The sequence below is a fragment of the Theropithecus gelada genome, chromosome 19 (genome assembly GCF_003255815.1).
Source record: "Theropithecus gelada isolate Dixy chromosome 19, Tgel_1.0, whole genome shotgun sequence".
Classification (NCBI taxonomy): Eukaryota; Metazoa; Chordata; class Mammalia; order Primates; family Cercopithecidae; genus Theropithecus; species Theropithecus gelada.
In genome coordinates, this window is record NC_037687.1 from 10,480,926 (window position 1) to 10,498,631 (window position 17,706).

At 51.8% G+C, this 17,706-nt stretch overlaps 1 protein-coding gene across 1 annotated transcript; it reads left to right on the forward strand.

Annotated features, from left to right (window-relative positions):
* The first annotated feature begins 757 nt into the window (after positions 1-757).
* QTRT1 (queuine tRNA-ribosyltransferase catalytic subunit 1) lies at positions 758-12,929 on the forward strand. The gene is made up of 10 exons (XM_025366083.1): positions 758-1,019; positions 1,259-1,327; positions 1,426-1,564; positions 6,420-6,498; positions 6,618-6,733; positions 11,720-11,858; positions 12,119-12,194; positions 12,324-12,433; positions 12,519-12,606; positions 12,683-12,929. The coding sequence occupies exons 1-10, from the start codon at positions 777-779 to the stop codon at positions 12,833-12,835; spliced, it is 1,212 nt and encodes a 403-aa protein (XP_025221868.1). The 5' UTR covers positions 758-776; the 3' UTR covers positions 12,836-12,929.
* The last annotated feature ends 4,777 nt before the right edge of the window (positions 12,930-17,706 follow it).

Consider the following 17,706-nt stretch of genomic DNA (forward strand, 5'->3'; position numbering starts at 1 on the left):
TTGAGAGGAGGTCTCACTGTGTCGCCCAGGCTGTAGTGCACTGGCATGATCACAGCTCACGGCCTCATCTGTCTCCTGGGTTCAAGTGATCTTTTCGCTTCAGCCTCCCAAGTAGCTGAGACTACAGAGGGCGCCAGCGTGCCGGGCTAAATTTTTTGTTTGTTTCGTTGGTAGAGACGAAGTCTCATTATTTTGCCCAGGCTGGTCCCGAAGCTCTGGGCTCAACTGATTTACCGCCTTGGCCTCCCAAATTGATGGGATTACAGGCGTGAGCCACTGCACCCAGCCTCCTTCTTTTATTGAATAAACTAATGCTAACTGAACCTTTAATATGTGCTAGGTCCTGTACTAATCTCTTGGTACAAAGCAATGAACAAGATGCAACAAAAGCGCCACGAATAACTCACTGCAGCCTGGGCCAAGCACTGTGTAAAGATCTATACATCATCTTTATTCAATCCTTAAAACGTCTTTATGCCGAGATGCTGTAATTCGCCACATTTTATGCAAGAGAAAATTATGGCTAAGAGATTCTCTGATTGTAGCTCGAAAGTGCTAGGGATGGGATTCGTTCCCAGCGCAATTTTGATTCTTCGCTTTAGCGTGTTGCGGGTAGGAGTTAAGTGGGCGCCCAGCCAGGACCAGGGGTTCAAATCCGTTGCCATGGTCCCCCGACGCTTTCCCGGGCTCCAGAACGGGGTCGCGCTGTCACGTGACAGCAGCCAACATGGCGCCGCCCACTGTGTGGTATGGCCCACGTGGTCCCGACAGTCAAGATGGCGGGAGTAGCCACCCAGGCTTCCCTGGAGTCGGCCCCACGGATCATGCGGCTGGTGGCCGAATGCAGCCGCTCCAGGGCCCGGGCAGGCGAGCTGCGGCTGCCTCATGGGACAGTGGCAACTCCTGTGTTCATGCCAGTGGGCACGCAGGCCACCATGAAGGGCATCACGACAGAGCAGCTGGACGCTCTGGGTTGCCGCATCTGCCTGGGCAATACCTACCATCTGGGTCTAAGGCCGGTGGGTGGGCTCTGCCCGCGCGGGGAGGCGGCGAGGCGTGGGGAGCCATGGAGCGTCCTCCAGGCCCGGACACTCCTCCCAAAGTCAATCGACCAGCCGTATTGAGCGCCCCCCCATGACCAGGCCTTGTGCTGGGCGTGAAAGAGCAGCGGGGACTAAAGGTGGCCAGCTCTGTCTCTCAAGAAGGGCCCCCAGGGACGCTGTCACTCCTAACCTGACACTTTCTTCTATCAACCCAGGGACCCGAACTGATCCAGAAAGCCAACGGTCTCCACGGCTTCATGAATTGGCCACATAATCTGCTAACGGTGAGCTGAGGAGAGAGCCGGCGTCCTACGGCGCTTCTCTGGAGTGAGGGGTCCCCCATCTCCACCCCCTGACAGCCTTGCGGTGGGGTTTCCCTTAGGACAGCGGCGGTTTCCAGATGGTGTCACTGGTGTCTCTGTCCGAGGTGACGGAGGAGGGCGTCCGCTTCCGCTCTCCCTACGACGGCAGTGAGACCCTGCTGAGCCCGGAGAAATCCGTGCAGATCCAGAACGCGCTGGGTGAGAGGACCCTGGGGAGCCGCCCCCTTACCCTGTCTGTCAGGGGGTGAAGGTGACACAGGGCCTGTTCTTTAGGTGTTGTGTGGCTTTGAGCAGGTCACTCCTCGCTGAGCTTCAGTTGAACCAACTCAAAGCGGGGGTAAATAGTAGCAGGTCTTTGGTAGAATTGTTGACAAGTACATATGAGATGATGTCGTAAATCTCCATGCCAGCCATGTAGTAGCTTAAGTATTATTATTGCAATTTTTCTCTCAGCAAATTAAGACCGGATGTAGAAGCTCATGCCTGTAATCCCAGCAATTTGGGAAACTGAGGTGGGAAGATCACTGGAGGCCGGGAGTTGGAGACCAGCTTGGGCAATACAGGGAGACCCTGTCTCTACCAAAAAAATAAATTAAAAAAACAAATTAATTGTACAAATACCTGTTGAAATAATGGTGGCAACAAGAGGATTGGGGAGGCATTAGGCTCCTCCCATATCCTCAATATCCTTCCTTTTTTTTTTTTTTTGAGGAGGAGTTTCGCTCTTGTTGCCCAGGCTGGAGTACAGTGGTGCGATCTCGGCTCACCGCAACCTCTGCCTCCCAGGTTCAAGCGATTCTCCTGACTCAACCTCCCAAATAGCTGGGATTACAGGCGTGCGCCACAACGCTCGGCTAATTTTGTATTTTTAGTAGAGATGGGGTTTCTCCATGTTGGTCAGGCTAGTCTCGAACTCCTGAGCTCAGGTGATCCACCTGCCTCGGCCTCCCAAAGTGCTGGGATTACAGGCGTGAGCCACCACGCCTGGCCTTTTTTTTTTTTTTGAGACAGAGTCACACAGGCTGGAGTGCAATGGTGTGATCTCTGCTCACTGCAACCCCCACCTCCTGGGTTTGAGTGATTCTCCTGCCTCAGCCTGCTGAGTAGCTGGAATTACAACTGCTTGCCACTATGCCCAGCTAGTTTTTGTATTTTTCGTAGAGACGGGGTTTCACTATGTTGGCCAGGCTGGTCTCAAACTCCTAACCTCAGGTGATTCACCTGCTTCAGCCTCCCAGAGTTCTGGGATTATAGATGTGAGCCACTACACCCGGCCCAGTATCCCCATTTCTTGATAAAGACGGTTAACATTTTCTCAACCTTGTAAAGAACCACGGCAACATAGGGTCAACACCTCTCTTCCCCTCATCATTCTAATAAATTGATGCTGTAGGGAGGAAGAAATATTTTTTCTTCTTAGATTCATGACTGACGCCCCTATAACAAAAGCCCCTATTAGAAAAGAAGCCCCGGACTGGGTGCAGTGGCTCTTGCCTGTAATCCCAGCACTTTGGGAGGCCTAGGTGCAATCACGACTCACTGCAACAGCTGCCTCCTGGTTCAAGTAATTCTCCTGCCTTAGCCTCCCAAGTAGCTGGGATTACAAGTGCCCGCTACCACACCCAGCTAATTTTTGTATTTTCTGTAGAGATGGGGTTTCACCATGTTGACCAGGCTGGTTACAAACTCCTGACCTCAAGTGATCTACCCATCTTGGCCCCCCAAAGTGCTGGGATTACAGGCGTGAGCCACCGTGCCTGGCCTGTAAGTTTATTTTTTTATGTTTATTTATTTTTATTAATTATTATTATTTTATTTATTTATTTTTTTGTTTTTTGGAGACGGAGTCTCCCGCTGTCGCCCAGGCTGGAGTGCAGTGTCGCGATCTCGGCTCACTGCAAGCTCCGCCTCCCGGGTTCCGGCCATTCTCCTGGCTCAGCCTCCCGAGTAGCTGGGACTACAGGCGCCCACAACCGCGCCCGGCTAATTTTTTGTATTTTTAGTAGAGACGGGGTTTCACCGTGGTCTCGATCTCCTGACCTTGTGATCTGCCCGCCTCGGCCTCCCAAAGTGCTGGGATTACAGGCGTGAGCCACCGCGCCCGGCCTTTTTATTTATTATTTTAAGACAGAGTGTCACTCTGTCACCCTGGCTAGAGTACAGTGGCACAATCTCAGGTCACTGCAACCTCTGCCTCCTGGCCTCAAGCAATTCTCCTCAGCCCCCTAAGTAGCTGGGATTACAGGTGCACGCCACCACACCCAGCTAGTTTTTTGTATTTTTAGTAGAGACAGGGTTTCACCATGTTGGCCAGGCTGGTCTCAATCCTGACCTCAAGCTATCTGCCTGCCTCGGCCTCCCAAAGTGCTGGGATTACAGGCGTGAGCCAACACACCCGGCCCCCATTTTTTCTTTCTTTCTTTTTTTTTTTTTTTGAGATGGCGTCTTGCTCTGTTGCCCAGGCTGGAGTGCAGTGGCACCATTTCAGCTAACTGTAAGCTCCGCCTTCTGGGTTCACGCCATTCTCCTGCCTCAGCCTCCCGAGTAGCTGGGACTACAGGTGCCCGCCACCACACCCGGCTAATTTTTTTTGTATTTTTAGTAGAGACGGGGTTTCACCATGTTTGCCAGGATGGTCTCGATCTGCTGACCTCGTGATCCACCCACCTCGGCCTCTCAAAGTGCTGGGATTACAGGCATGAGCCGCCACGCCCCGCCCATTTTTTCTTGTTTCTTTTTTTTTTTGAGACAGAGTCTCTTTTGCCAAGGCCGGAGTGCAGTGGCACTGTGTTGGCTGCAGCCTTTGTCTTCTGGGTTCAAGCAATTCTCCTGCCTCAGCCTCCTGAGTAGCTGGGATTACAGGCGCCCACCACCACACCCGGCTAGTTTTTATATTTTTAGTAGAGATGGGGTTTCACCATGTTGGCCAGGCTGGTCCTTGGCCTCCCAAAGTGCTGGAATTACAGGTGTGAGCCACCGTGCCTGGCCCCTTTTTTTCTTTTTTGAGACCGAATCTTGCTGTCACCCAGACTAGAGTACTGTGGCGTGATCTCGGCTCATTGCAACCTCTGCTTCCCAGGTTCAAGCAATTCTCCTGCCTCAGCCTCCTGAGTAGCTGGGACTTCAGGTGCACGCCACCATGTCCGGCTAATTTTTGCGTTTGTCATAGAGACAGAGTTTTACCATGTTGGCCAGGGTGGTCTCGAACTCCTGATCTCAAGTGATTGGCCCGCCTTGGCCTCCCAAAGCGCTGGGATTACAGGCGCGAGCCACCACGCCTGGCCTGTTCTTTTTTATTTTAATTTGTTTCATCTGTTTCTTTTCTTTTTTTTTCTTTTTTTTGAGATGGAGTCTCGCTCCGTCACCCAGGCTGGAGTGCAGTGGCCGGATCTCGGCTCACTGCAAGCTCCGCCTCCCGGATTCACGCCATTCTCCTGCCTCAGCCTCCCGAGTAGCTGGGACTATAGGCGCCTGCCACCTTGCCCTGCTAGTTTTTTGTATTTTTTAGTAGAGACGGGGTTTCACCGTGTTAGCCAGGATGGTCTTGATCTCCTGACCTCGTGATCCGCCCGTCTTGGCCTCCCAAAGTGCTGGGATTACAGGCTTGAGCCACTGTGCCTGGCCTGTTTATTTTCTTTTTTTTTTTTTTTTTTTGAGACGGAGTCTCGCCGTGTCGCCCGGGCTGGATGCAGTGGCCGGATCTCAGCTCACTGCAAGCTCCCCCTCCCGGGTTTACGCCATTCTCCTGCCTCAGCCTCCCGAGTAGCTGGGACTACAGGCGCCCGCCACCTCGCCCGGCTAGTTTTTTGTAGTTTTAGTAGAGATGGGGTTTCACCGTGTTTGCCAGGATGGTCTCGATCTCCTGACCTCGTGATCCACCCGTCTCGGCCTCCCAAAGTGCTGGGATTACAGGCTTGAGCCACCGCGCCCGGCCTGTTTATTTTCTTAATAATGGAGATAGGGTCTCTCTGTGTTGCCCAGGCCGGTCTCGAACTCCTGGGCTCAAGTGATCCTTCTGCCTGGGCCTTCCAAAGTGTGTGGATTATAGGTCATCAGGTTTCATTTTATGTCACTAAACCACTATGCTGTGCGCAGTGACTCATGCCTATAATCTTAGCACTTTATTTTATTTTTCTTTTTGAGACTGCGTCTCGCTCTGTTGCCCAGGCTGGAGTACAGTGGTGTGATTTCAGCTCACTGCAACCTCCGCCTCCTGGGTTCAAGCGATTATCCTGCCTCAGCCTCTTGAGTACCTGGGATTACAGGCATATACCACCACGTCCTGCTAATTTTTGTATTTTTGGTAGAGATGGGGTTTCACCACGTTGGCCAGGCTGGTCTCGAACTCCTGACCTCAAATGATCCACCTGGGTCAGCCTTCCAAAGTGCTGGGATGACAGGCGTGAGCCACTGCACCCGGCTTTTTTTTTTAATCTTTTTTTTTTTTTTTTTTTTTGACACAGCCTTGATCTGTCATCCAGGCTGAAGTGTAGTGGCACAGTCTTGGGTCACTACAACCTCCGTCTCCCAGATTCATGCGATTCTTCTGTCTCTGCCTTCCAAGCCCTGGGACTACAGGCACGTACCATCACACCTGGCTAATTTTTGTGTTTTTAGGAGAGATGGGGTTTCACCATGTTGGCCAGGCTGGTCTTGAACTGCTGACCTCAGATAGTCTGCCTGCCTCGGTGTCCCAAGTGCTGGAATTATAGGCCTAGTCACCGCGCCCAGCCAGCAGAGCCCTGCTGATGGAAGTTTGGTTTCCTGGTCTTGCTGTGGCACGCCACATAGCAAGGAATCCCTTTGTACATTTTAGGATTTTATTTTGTGTAACAGGATAGGATTGTAAGCTGGGGAGAGACAGGAACAAAGGCACATTTTGTAAAGCTCCTTCTGGCTGTTGTATGAACAGACTGGGAAAGCCACGTGGGAGTTAGCAAGACGGGGAATGGGGGGATGCTCTTGGGGAAGTCCAACTTGAACCCATGTGATAGGAGGCTTTCCCCAAGCACTGCGGGCTTTCCCAGTGATGTTGCCCCCATCTCACCATCAGGCTCGGACATCATCATGCAGCTGGATGACGTGGTCAGCAGCACCGTGACTGGGCCACGTGTGGAGGAGGCCATGTACAGGTGTGTACATGCTGTGTGCATGTGGGCGATGTGTGGGGGGAGGGGATCCTGGTCCCTGTAGCCTTGTCTCCTACCCCCTCACCAGGCCCCTGGGGCTTGTGACTGGGGCCCTGTTGCAGGTCAATCCGCTGGCTGGACCGGTGCATTGCAGCCCATCAGCAGCCGGACAAGCAGAACCTCTTCGCCATTATCCAGGGTGGGCTGGACGCAGATCTCCGGGCCACCTGCCTTGAAGGTAGAGCCGTGCGCTGGCAGACCCAGGGCTTGGCCATCGAGGAGGTCCCCACATGGGCTTGGCACATGGTGGAACTGGATGGCTAATGGGTGGAAGGGCACTGTGCTAGAAAAAATAGCTGAAGCGAAGGCTCTCAGGCCACGTGCAGTAGAATGTATTGAGAGAATGGCCGTGATTCCAGTAGTTAATAGTCTTCTGGTTTTTTTGTTTGTTTGTTTTTGTTTTATTTTTGAGATGGAGTCTCAGGTGATCCACCCTCCTCGGCCTCCCAAAGTGCTGGGATTATAGTCATGAGCTACCTCGCCCAGCCTATTTATTTATTTATTTATTTTCCTTTTTTTTTTTTTTAAGATGGAGTCTTCCACCGTCGCCCAGGCTGGAGTGCAGTGGCGCGATCTCGGCTCACTGCAACCTCCGCCTCCCGGGTTTAAGCTATTCTCCTGCCCTAGCCTCCTGAGTAGCTGGGACTACAGGCGCCCGCCACCTCGCCCGGCTAGTTTTTGTATTTTTAGTAGAGACGGGGTTTCACCATATTGGCCAGGCTGGTCTCAAACTCCGGACCTTGTGATCCACCCACCTTGGCTTCCCAAAGTGCTGGGATTACAGGCGTGAGCCACCGTGCCCGTCCTATTTATTTATTTTTGAGACAGGGTCTTACTCTGTTGCTCATGCTGGAGTGCAGTGAGCTGGAGTGCAGTCTGGCCTGGAGGCCAGACCCAGGTTTGAGTCCAGCCTTTGGCATATGTGGCCTTGGACTAGTGGTTTAAGCCCTGCAGACCCCAATTTCTTCTTGTTTCAGGCAAGTTGAACAATAGTACAATTCTGCAGCCCCTTCTCTGTCATCCAGGTCCTCAGAGCGAAAGTCTAAAATCCAGAACAGGCCGGGCGCGGTGGCTCAAGCCTGTAATCCCAGCACTTTGGGAGGCCGAGACAGGCGGATCACGAGGTCAGGAGATCGAGACCATCCTGGCTGACACGGTGAAACCCTGTCTCTACTAAAAAATACAAAAAACTAGCCGGGCGAGGTGGCGGGCGCCTGTAGTCCCCGCTACTCGGGAGGCTGAGGCAGGAGAATGGCATAAACCCGGGAGGCGGAGTTTGCAGTGAGCCGAGATCTGGCCACTGCACTCCAGCCTGGGTGGCAGAGCGAGACTCCGTCTCAAAAAAAAAAAAAAAAAATCCAGAACATTGGCCTGGTGCCATAGCTCACACTGGAATCCCAGCACTTTAGGAGGCCATGGCAAGCGGATTGCTTACGGCCAGGCGTTTGAGACCAGTCTGGGTGACATAGCGAGATCCTGTCTCTAAAAAAAGAGAATTGGGCCAGGTGCGCTGGCTCACGCCTGTAATCCCAGTACTTTGAGGCCAAGGCAGGCAGATCACGAGGCCAGGAGTTCGAGACCAGCCTGACCAGCATGGTGAAACCCTGTCTCTACTAAAAATATAAAAATTCGCCAGGCATGGTGCTGGGTACCTATAATCCTAGCTACTCAGGAGGCTGAGAGCTTGAACCCAGGAGGTGGAGGTTACAGTGAGCTGAGATCATGTCACTGCACTCCAGCCTGGGCGACAGAGCAAGAATCTATCTCAAAAAAAAAAGAAAAAAAGAAAATTAGCACGCAAGCATGGGAGTGCATGCCTGTGATCCTAGATACTTGGGAGGCTGAGGAGGGAGGATCACTTGAGCCCAGAGGTTGGTGGCTGCAGTGAGCTATGATGACACCACTGTACTGCAGTCTGGGCAACACAGTGAGACCCTGTCTCAAAAAAAAAAAAAAAGAAAAAAGAAAAAACTTAGAATGCCCTAAAAAATTTGCAACTCATTTCATCGCTAACCTGGATCTCTCATTTTTTTATCCCAGTTGTTATAAGTCTTCACATATTTTTATTTTTATTTATTTTTTCCTTTTTTTTTTGAGACGGATTCTCGCTCTGTCACCCAGGCTGGAGTGCAGTGGCCGGATCTCAGCTCACTGCGAGCTCTACCTCCCGGGTTCACATCATTCTCCTGCCTCAGCCTCCCGAGTAGCTGGGACTACAGGCGCACATCACCTCACCCGGCCAGTTTTTTGTATTTTTTAGCAGGGACAGGGTTTCACCGTGTTAGCCAGGATGATCTTGATCTCCTGACCTCATGATCCGCCCATCTCAGCCTCCTAAAGTGCTGGGATTACAGGCTTGAGCCACCGCACCCGGCCTATTTTTTACTTTTCAAGATGGAATTTCGTTCTTGTTGTCTAGGCTGGAGTGCAGTGGCGCCATCTCGGCTCACTGCAACCTCTGCCTTCTGGTTTCAAGCAATTCTCCTGCTTCAGCCTCCCGAGTAGCTGGGATTACAGGCACCCACCACCATGCCTGGCTAATTTTTGTATTTTTAGTAGAGACGGGGTTTCACCATGTTGGCCAGACTGGTCTCTAACTACTGACCTCATGATCCACCCGCCGTGGCCTCCCAAAGTGCTAGGATTACAGACGTGAGCCACGCTCCCAGCCTATTTTTATTTTTATTTTTATTTTTATTTATTTATTTTTTTTTTTGAGACGGAGTCTCGCTCTGTCACCCAGGCTGGAGTGCAGTGGCCGGATCTCAGCTCACTGCAAGCTCCGCCTCCCGGGTTCACGCCATTCTCCTGCCTCAGCCTCCAGAGTAGCTGGGACTACAGGCGCCCGCCACCTCGCCCGGCTAGTTTTTTGTATTTTTTAGTAGAGACGGGGTTTCACCGGGTTAGCCAGGATGGTCTCGATCTCCTGACCTCGTGATCCGCCCGTCTCGGCCTCCCAAAGTGCTGGGATTACAGGCTTGAGCCACCGCACCCGGCCCTATTTTTATTTTTTAAATTTTACTTTGGCCGGGTGTGGTGGCTCATGCCTGTAATCCCGGCACTTTGGGAGGCCAAGGTGGGCGGATCCCCTGAGGTCAGAAGTTCGAGACCAACCTGCCCAACATGGCAGAACCCTGTCTCTATTAAAAATACAGAAAATTAGCCGGGCATGGTGGCAGGCGACTGTAATCCCAGCTACTCAGGGGGCTGAGGCAGGAGAATCACGTGAATCCGGGAGGCGAAGGTTGAAGTGAGCCAAGATTGCGCCACTGCACTCCAGCCTGGGCAACAAGAGTAAAACTCCATCTCAAAAAAAAAAAAAAAGGCCGGGCGCGGTGGCTCAAGCCTGTAATCCCAGCACTTTGGGAGGCCGAGACGGGCGGATCACGAGGTCAGGAGATCGAGACCATCCTGGCTAACACGGTGAAACCCCGTCTCTACTAAAAAATACAAAAAACTAGCCGGGCAAGGTGGCGGGAGCCTGTAGTCCCAGCTACTCAGGAGGCTGAGGCAGGAGAATGGCGTAAACCTGGGAGGCAGAGCTTGCAGTGAGCTGAGATCCGGCCACTGCACTCCAGCCTGGGCGACAGAGCAAGACTCTGTCTCAAAAAAACAAATTTAAGTTCTGGAATACATGTACAGAACGTGCAGGTTTGTTACATAGCTGTATATGTGCCATGGTGGTTTCCTGTACACATCAACCCGTCATCTAGGTTTTAAGCCCTGCATGTGTTATGTATTTGTCCTAATGCTCTCACTCCCCTTCCCCCACCAAGTCTTCACATATCTTGTTGCACAAATATTACAGTGTTTGATGACAGGCTATTGGGTGTTTTTGGGGGGTGTTTTTTTGTTGTTGTTTTGTTTTGTTTTTGAGATGGAGTCTCGCTCTGTCGCCCAGGCTGGAGTGCAGTGGGGTGATGTCAGCTCACCGCAACCTCCACCTCCCGGGTTCAAGCGATTATCCTGCCTCAGTCTCCTGCGTAGCTGGGACTACAGGTACCCATCACCACGCTGGACTAATTTTTTTTTTGAGACGGAGTTTCGCTCTGTCGCCCTGGCTGGAGTGCAGTGGCGCGATCTTGGCTCACTGCGAGCTCCGCCTCCCGGGTTCACACCATTCTCCTGCCTCAGCCTCCCGAGTAGCTGGGACTACAGGTGCCCGCGACCATGCCTGGCTAATTTTTTGTGTTTTTAGTAGAGATGGGGTTTCACCGTGTGAGCCAGAACGGTCTTGATCTCCTGACCTTGTGATCCGCCCTCCTCGGCCTCCCAAAGTGCTGGGATTACAGGCGTGAGCCACCGTGCCCGGCCATGCCCAGCTAATTTTTATATTTTTAGTAGAGACAGGGTTTCACCACCTTGGTCAGCCTGCTTTCGAACTCCTGACCTTCTAATCTGTCTGCTTTGGCCTCCCAAAGTGCTGGGATTACAGGCGTGAGCCACTGCACCCGGTCCTTTTTCTTTCTTTCTTTTTTGAGACAGAATCTCGCTCTGTTGCCCAGGCTGGAGTGCAGTGGCGAGATCTTGGCTCACTGCAACCTCCGCCTCCCAGGTTCAAGCGATTCTCCTGCCTCAGCCTTCTGAGTAACTGGGACCACAGGCATGCACCACCATGCCTGGCTACTTCTCGTGTTTTTAGTAGAGGCAGGGTTTCACCATGTTGGCCAGATTGGTCTTGAACACCAGACTTCAAGTGATCTGCTTGCCTCGGCCTCCCACAGTGCTGAGATTACAGGTGTGAGCCACTGTGCCTGACCTGACAGCTGTTGTTACTCAGCATGTGGGACATTTACTGTTCTCAAATCCGGAAAATTCCGAATTCCGAAACACATCTGCTTCCAACAGTTTTAGCTGAGGGACTGTGGGCTGTGCCTCTTCTGAGGACTGAAGAAAAGGGTCTTGCATACAGCAGGCACTCAATAAATGTTAGCTGAGATCAGCAGCAGTCCCAGCCCCTAGACAGACAGACAGACTGATGGACCCTCTCCTCCATCTCCCTCTCCGTCTCCGTCTCTGCCTCTGCCTCTATCTGTCTCTCTGTCTGTCTGTTTCTCTGACTCTCTCCCTGAGCGACTCTGGAAGTCTGGGCAGGGTCTGTTCTGGGATTGTAGACCAGGCACATTTCCTTTTCTGTAGCCCTCACTTTACCCTGTACCCTCAGAGATGACCAAGCGGGACGTGCCTGGCTTCGCCATCGGGGGCCTGAGTGGGGGTGAGAGCAAGTCGCAGTTCTGGCGGATGGTGGCGCTGAGCACCTCTCGGCTGCCAAAGGATAAGCCCCGATACCTGATGGGGGTCGGGTATGTTGTGGATAGGGGAGCCGGAGACCTACCTGTGGGGAGTGGATTCCTGGGGACCCCCTGCCCTGCTTGGGGGGGTGGCATTTGGGGGAAACGGACACAGCTCTGATCTGAGGAGACTAGGAAGACATGGCTGTCCCTTGGGGAATATGTCCCATTCTGAGGGAATATGGCCCAGTCTGGGGCAGTGTGAGGGTTGGGAGGGGTCCTGGGAAGCCCCTGAGGTTCTTTGCCCCCTCCCGCCATGGCTGCAACCCCAGCTATGCCACTGATCTGGTAGTCTGCGTGGCTCTTGGATGTGACATGTTCGACTGCGTCTTCCCCACACGGACAGCGGTGAGGCTCTGGCAGAAGGAAGTCAGGGTGGGAGATGGGTGGGGGACTAGGGAGGCAAAGTTAGGGGTTGGGGGGATGGGGAGAATGAAGCCCTGGGTGACCCCCTTTCCCGCTCTTCCTCTTCCGCAGCGCTTTGGCTCTGCCCTGGTGCCTACTGGGAACCTGCAGTTGAGGAGGAAGGTGTTCGAGAAGGACTTCGGCCCCATAAACCCGGAGTGCACCTGCCCCACGTGCCAAAAGTAGGCAGGATGGTACTGGGAGCTGGGGCAGGGCATGGAGGGGACAGGGCCCGGCTGTGCTGAGCTGTCCCCTGCCGCTCGACAGGCACAGCCGCGCCTTCCTGCACGCACTGCTGCACAGCGACAACACGGCCGCACTGCACCACCTCACGGTCCATAATATCGCCTACCAGGTGAGCCAGCGCCTGGGGCAGGGCGGGTGGGGTGTCCTAGGTGCATATGCCCCACGCTGACCGCCCCTCCCCGCAGCTGCAGCTCATGAGCGCCGTCCGCACCAGCATTGTGGAGAAGCGCTTTCCGGACTTCGTGCGGGACTTCATGGGCACCATGTACGGGGATCCCACCCTCTGTCCCACCTGGGCCACCGATGCTCTGGCCTCTGTGGGAATCACACTGGGCTGACCTGGCATTGGGAGAGGGAGGGAGAGAGGGAGGGAGGGGCCGGAAGATATTGGAGGATTTCTTTTTGGAAGGTTTTTTTTTATTGTAACTTACAGAGTGTGTCTGTGTCTTTTTGGGGAGGTGGCCTGTCTGGGTCCCCCTCTCGGTCTGAGCGTCACTGCAGTGGAATATCTCCCCTTGTCACCAATCATAACACATCACTGTGGCAGCAGCGGATAGCTGGAAACCACCTGCCAGTGCCCAGTGTGTGGGGCATGCCCCTAGAGTGAGAGCTGCCACCTGCTTCCTGGGGCCCAGGCCCCCCAACCACCTTGGAGGGAGGTACTGTTGGCCTCTCCTTTTTCGCAGCTGAGGAAGCAGGCCCAGAGAAGGGAGGGAACTTGCCCAAGATCATCACCATCAAAGAAATGGTATCTTGACTTTAAGGCATACACTCCTAGTCTGACTCATGGATATGAGGCTTAATCTCTTATTTTTTTTTTTTCTTATTTTTTTTTTTCTGAGACTGAGTCTCGCTCTGTCACCCAGACTGGAGTGCCATGGTGGGATCTCTGCTCACTGCAACCTCTGCCTCCCAGGTTCAAACGATTCTCCTGCCTCAGCCTCCCCAGTAGCTGAGACTACAGGTGTGTGCCACCATGCCCAGCTAATTTTTGTATTTTTAATAGAGATGGGATTTCACCATGTTGGCCAGACTGGTCTTAAACTCCTGACCTCAAGTGATCTGCCTGCCTCAGCCTCCCAAAGCGTGATTACAGGCGTGAACCACAGTGCCCAGCCTCTTTTTTTTTTTGAGACTGTCTCGCTTTGTCATCCAGGCTGGAGTGCATTGGTTCAAACATGGCTCACTGTAGCCTCGATCTGGAGCTGCCACGCCAGGTCTATAATCATCAAGTTGATTATTCTTGCAACTTAATGTTGCATGTACAGTCAGTCGTATTCCATTTTACAGAGGAGGACACTGAGGTGCAGAGGAATGAAGTTACATGGTCACTGTCACTTTCTTAGTCCGTTCTGGCTGCTATATATAACAAAATACCATCAACTGGGTGGCTGTAAACAACAGAAATTGATTTATCACAGTTCTAGAGGTTGGGAAATTCAAGATCAAGGTACCAGCAGATTCAGTGTCTGTTGATGGCAAACTTCCTAGATGGCGATCTTTTCTCTAATCTCATGTAGCGGAAGGCAGCTCTCTGGGGTCTCTTTTATAAGGGCACACAGAGACACTGAGCAGGTTTGTGAAAAGAAAAAAAATACATAAGGGCACAAATCCCATTCACCTAATCACCTAATCGCCTTCCAAAGGCCCCACCTCCAATTACCATCATGTTGGGGAATTATGTTTCCACACATTAATCTTGGTGTGGTGGGTGAGCGGGTAGGGGCTGGTCTATAGACATTCAGACCATGGTAATCAGTAGATAAACAGGTCCAGGATCTAAGCCAGATATGATCAGTTACAGAACTAGTGATCTTCACCAGCCCGGGCAACATGACAAAACTCCATCTTTACAAAAAATACAGGTGGTGTGCATCTGTGTTCCCAGCTACTGAGGAAGCTGAGGTGGGAGGATCGCTGAAGCTCAGGAGGTTGAGGCTGTAATGAGCCGCAATTGCACCACTGCACTCCAGGCTGGGCAACGGAGTGAGACTCTGTCTCAAAAACAAAAACCAGTGCTCTTCAAAAATGAAGTTTTTGAAATGGAAAAAGTAGGCCAGGCGCAGTGGCTTACACCTATAATCCCAGCACTTTGGGAGGCCAAGTGGGCGGGCGGATCACTTGAAGTCAAAGAGTTTGAGACCAGCCTGGCCAACACGGTGAAATCCCATCTCTACTAAAAATACAAAAATTTGCTGGGTGTAGCGGCACGTGCTTGTAGTCCCAGCTACTCTGGAGGCTGAGGCAGGAGAATCACTTGAACCCAGGACATGGATGTTGCAGTGAGCCAAGATTGCACCACTGTACTCCACCCTGAGAGACAGCGAGACTCCATCTCAAAAAAAAAAAAAAAAAAGGTCGGGCGTGGTGGCTCACACCTGTAATCCCAGCACTTTGGGAGGCCAAGGAGGGCAGATCATGAGGTCAGGAGTTCAAGACCAGCCTGGCCAACATGGTGAAACCCCATCTCTACTAAAAATATAAAAAGTAGCTGGGCGTGATGGCACATGCCTGTAATCCCAGCTACTCTGGAGGCTGAGGCAGGAAAATCGCTTGAAGCCAGGACTCAGAGGTCGCAGTGAGCCGTGATCGCACTACTATACTCTAGCCTGGGTGACAGAGCAAGACTCCATCTCAAAAAAAGAAAAGAAAAAAAAGTCCAAGCGCGGTGGCTCACACCTGCAATCCCAGCACTGTGGGAGGCCAAGAGGGTGGATCATCTGAGGTTAGGAGTTTGAGACCTGCCTGGCCAACATGGTGAAACCCCGTCTCTACTAAAAACACAAAAATTAGCCGGGTATGGTGGCATGCACCTGTAGTCCCAGCTACTTGAGAGGCTGAGGCAGGAGAATCATCTGAACCTGGGAGGCAGAGGTTGCAGTAAACTGAGATTGTGTCACTGCACTCCAGCCTGGGCAATAGAGCAAGACTCTGTTTCAAAAAAAAAAAAAAAGTGAAAAAGTAATACATGTATATAATCCACAATTCAAATCACATCAAAAGTGCAACTGCTTTTATCAATTTGTGTATTTTCCAGGAATTTTCCATGTGTACATATGGTTTTCATGCATGTCAGCATCCTTCACACACAATTCTGTACCTTGCTTGTTTTTTCCTCTTAGTATATCTCAAATTATTTATACTTCAGTACATGAAGAGTTTCCTCAACATTTTTTGTTTGTTTGTTTATTTGTTTTTGAGACGGAATTTTGCTCTTGTTGCCCAGGCTGGAGTGCAGTGGTGTGATCTCAGCTCACCGCAACTTCCACCTCCTGTGTTCAAGCGATTCTCCTGCCTCAGCCTCTGGAGTAGCTGGGATTACAGGCACGCACCACCACGCCTGGCTAATTTTTTGTATTTTTAGTAGAAATGGGGTTTCACCATATTAGCCAAGCTGGTTTCAAACACCTGACCTCAGGCGATTTACCCGCCTCAGCCTCCCAAAGTGCTAGGATTACAGGCATGAGCCACCGCACCTGGCCCTTTTTGTCTATTTCTTTGAGACCTGGGGTTTTGGGTCACAAAACAGGCAAATGCCATGAACCACTCTCCTCCTCTTTCTCCAACTTCTTGTGCTGCCTCAGGTCAGAGCACTTACCTGCTCCTGCTTCCTCACTGGGTTTCCTGGTCTCTGGCCTATTTGTCTCCAGAGGGATCAAAACACTTCAAATCCTATTTGTCTCTGTCCATTGTCAGGAGTTCCAGTTCCCAGAACCCCAATTTTGCCTACAAAATAGTGTATCTTTTCACGGGGAGAGGATTCGTTGAGTTTTAGTGGGTATTCAAAAAGATCCAAAGCCAGTTGGGGGGTTCACACCTGTAATCCCAGCACTTTTGGGAGGCTGGTCTGTGACAGTCGTTTGGGCCCAGGAGTTTGAGACCAGCCTGGACAACACAGCAAGACCCTGTCTCTATAAAAAATAAAATAAAAATAATTAGCTGGGCATAGTTGACTCAGGGCATGCCTGTGGTTCCAGCTACTTGGGACGCTGAGGCGGGAGGATCGTTTGAGCCCGAGTGCTTGTTGAATTGAGCTATGAGTCCACTACTGCACTCCAGCCTGGGCAACAGAGCGAGACCCAGTCTCTAGGAAAGGAAGATTCATTGGCTAGACGCGGTGGCTCACGCCTGTAATCCCAACACTTTGGGAGGCCAAGATGGGCAGATCACTTGAGGCCAGGCGTTCGAGATGAGCCTGGCCAATATGGTGAAACCCTGTCTGTCTACTAAAAATACAAAATTAGCTGGGTGTGGTGGCCTGCACCTGTAATCCCAGCTATTCGGGAGGCTGAGGCAGGAGAATTGCTTGAACTGGGGAGGCGGAGGTTGCAGTGAGCCAAGATCGCGCCACTGCACTCTAGCCTGGGTGACAGAGTGAAACCCCGTCTCAAAAAGAGAAAAGAAAAAAAGATTCATGCTCTGCTAAAGTTGAAGAAGCCGGGGAAAAAACTTTGGAGCGTTAGCGGCGTCAAGATCGGGCGTGAGCAGAAAGGGCACAGTATTTGCAAAGGCGTGGAGGAGGAGTGATTTTACTGCGTTCTGTCTCTAGGAAGCAATGACTTGGCCTTACCCATTTACAGAGTGCATTGGGACCCTGGTCCCAGAGTTGGTTTGCATTCTGGGCACTGAGATGCGTTCTGGGACTTGTAGTTTTCCTCAGAGCCAGGAAACTCAAAAATCGAGACATCGGATCCCACCACGAGGTGTCGCCCTTGAGCGAGTACGGTGGGACCTATCCTGTACTTCAGAAGACTGTTGCAGACATCCAACAATCACAGGGGAAGAACGCGAGTTTTTCTGATTGACAGATATGGTTCTCAATCATAGTGAAGATTCGGATGTTACACCCCGCCCTCTTTTGCCTGGTTGGCTGGAGCAACGAAGTGATATTTATATGAACCAATGGGAAATTCTTAGGGAACTAGGTAGTCGCTCAATCCCTAACATCATTGGTCCACATTGTCGACTGGCACGTCTGTCTGCCAATAAGATGGTGTAACCTCGCCAATGGGCGGAGCCAACGTGCATTTTTCTGAAACACCTCCTTCCTCTCTTGACAACTTGCTTTCTGCCGCTATTGGCTTTTGCACAACGGTGACGGTTCTTTTGTCCAATAAACCAGCAAGACGGTCCTCAGGGGGAAGGTTTACTCAACCATTGGCTTGTGCCTCGTTTTTATTGGCTAGTGTGCCCGAGTGGCGGCGCAGCA

What these genes read in the sequence shown, in the direction of transcription:
- QTRT1 (XM_025366083.1), top strand. Translation starts at nt 777, where the DNA reads ATGGCGGGAGTAGCCACCCAGGCTTCCCTGGAGTCGGCCCCACGGATC. An exon ending in ACCATCTGGGTCTAAGGCCG is followed by an intron (nt 1,020 to 1,258) that starts GTGGGTGGGCTC and finishes CTATCAACCCAG; the next exon opens with GGACCCGAACTGATCCAGAA. An exon ending in TCCATAATATCGCCTACCAG is followed by an intron (nt 12,607 to 12,682) that starts GTGAGCCAGCGC and finishes CCCTCCCCGCAG; the next exon opens with CTGCAGCTCATGAGCGCCGT.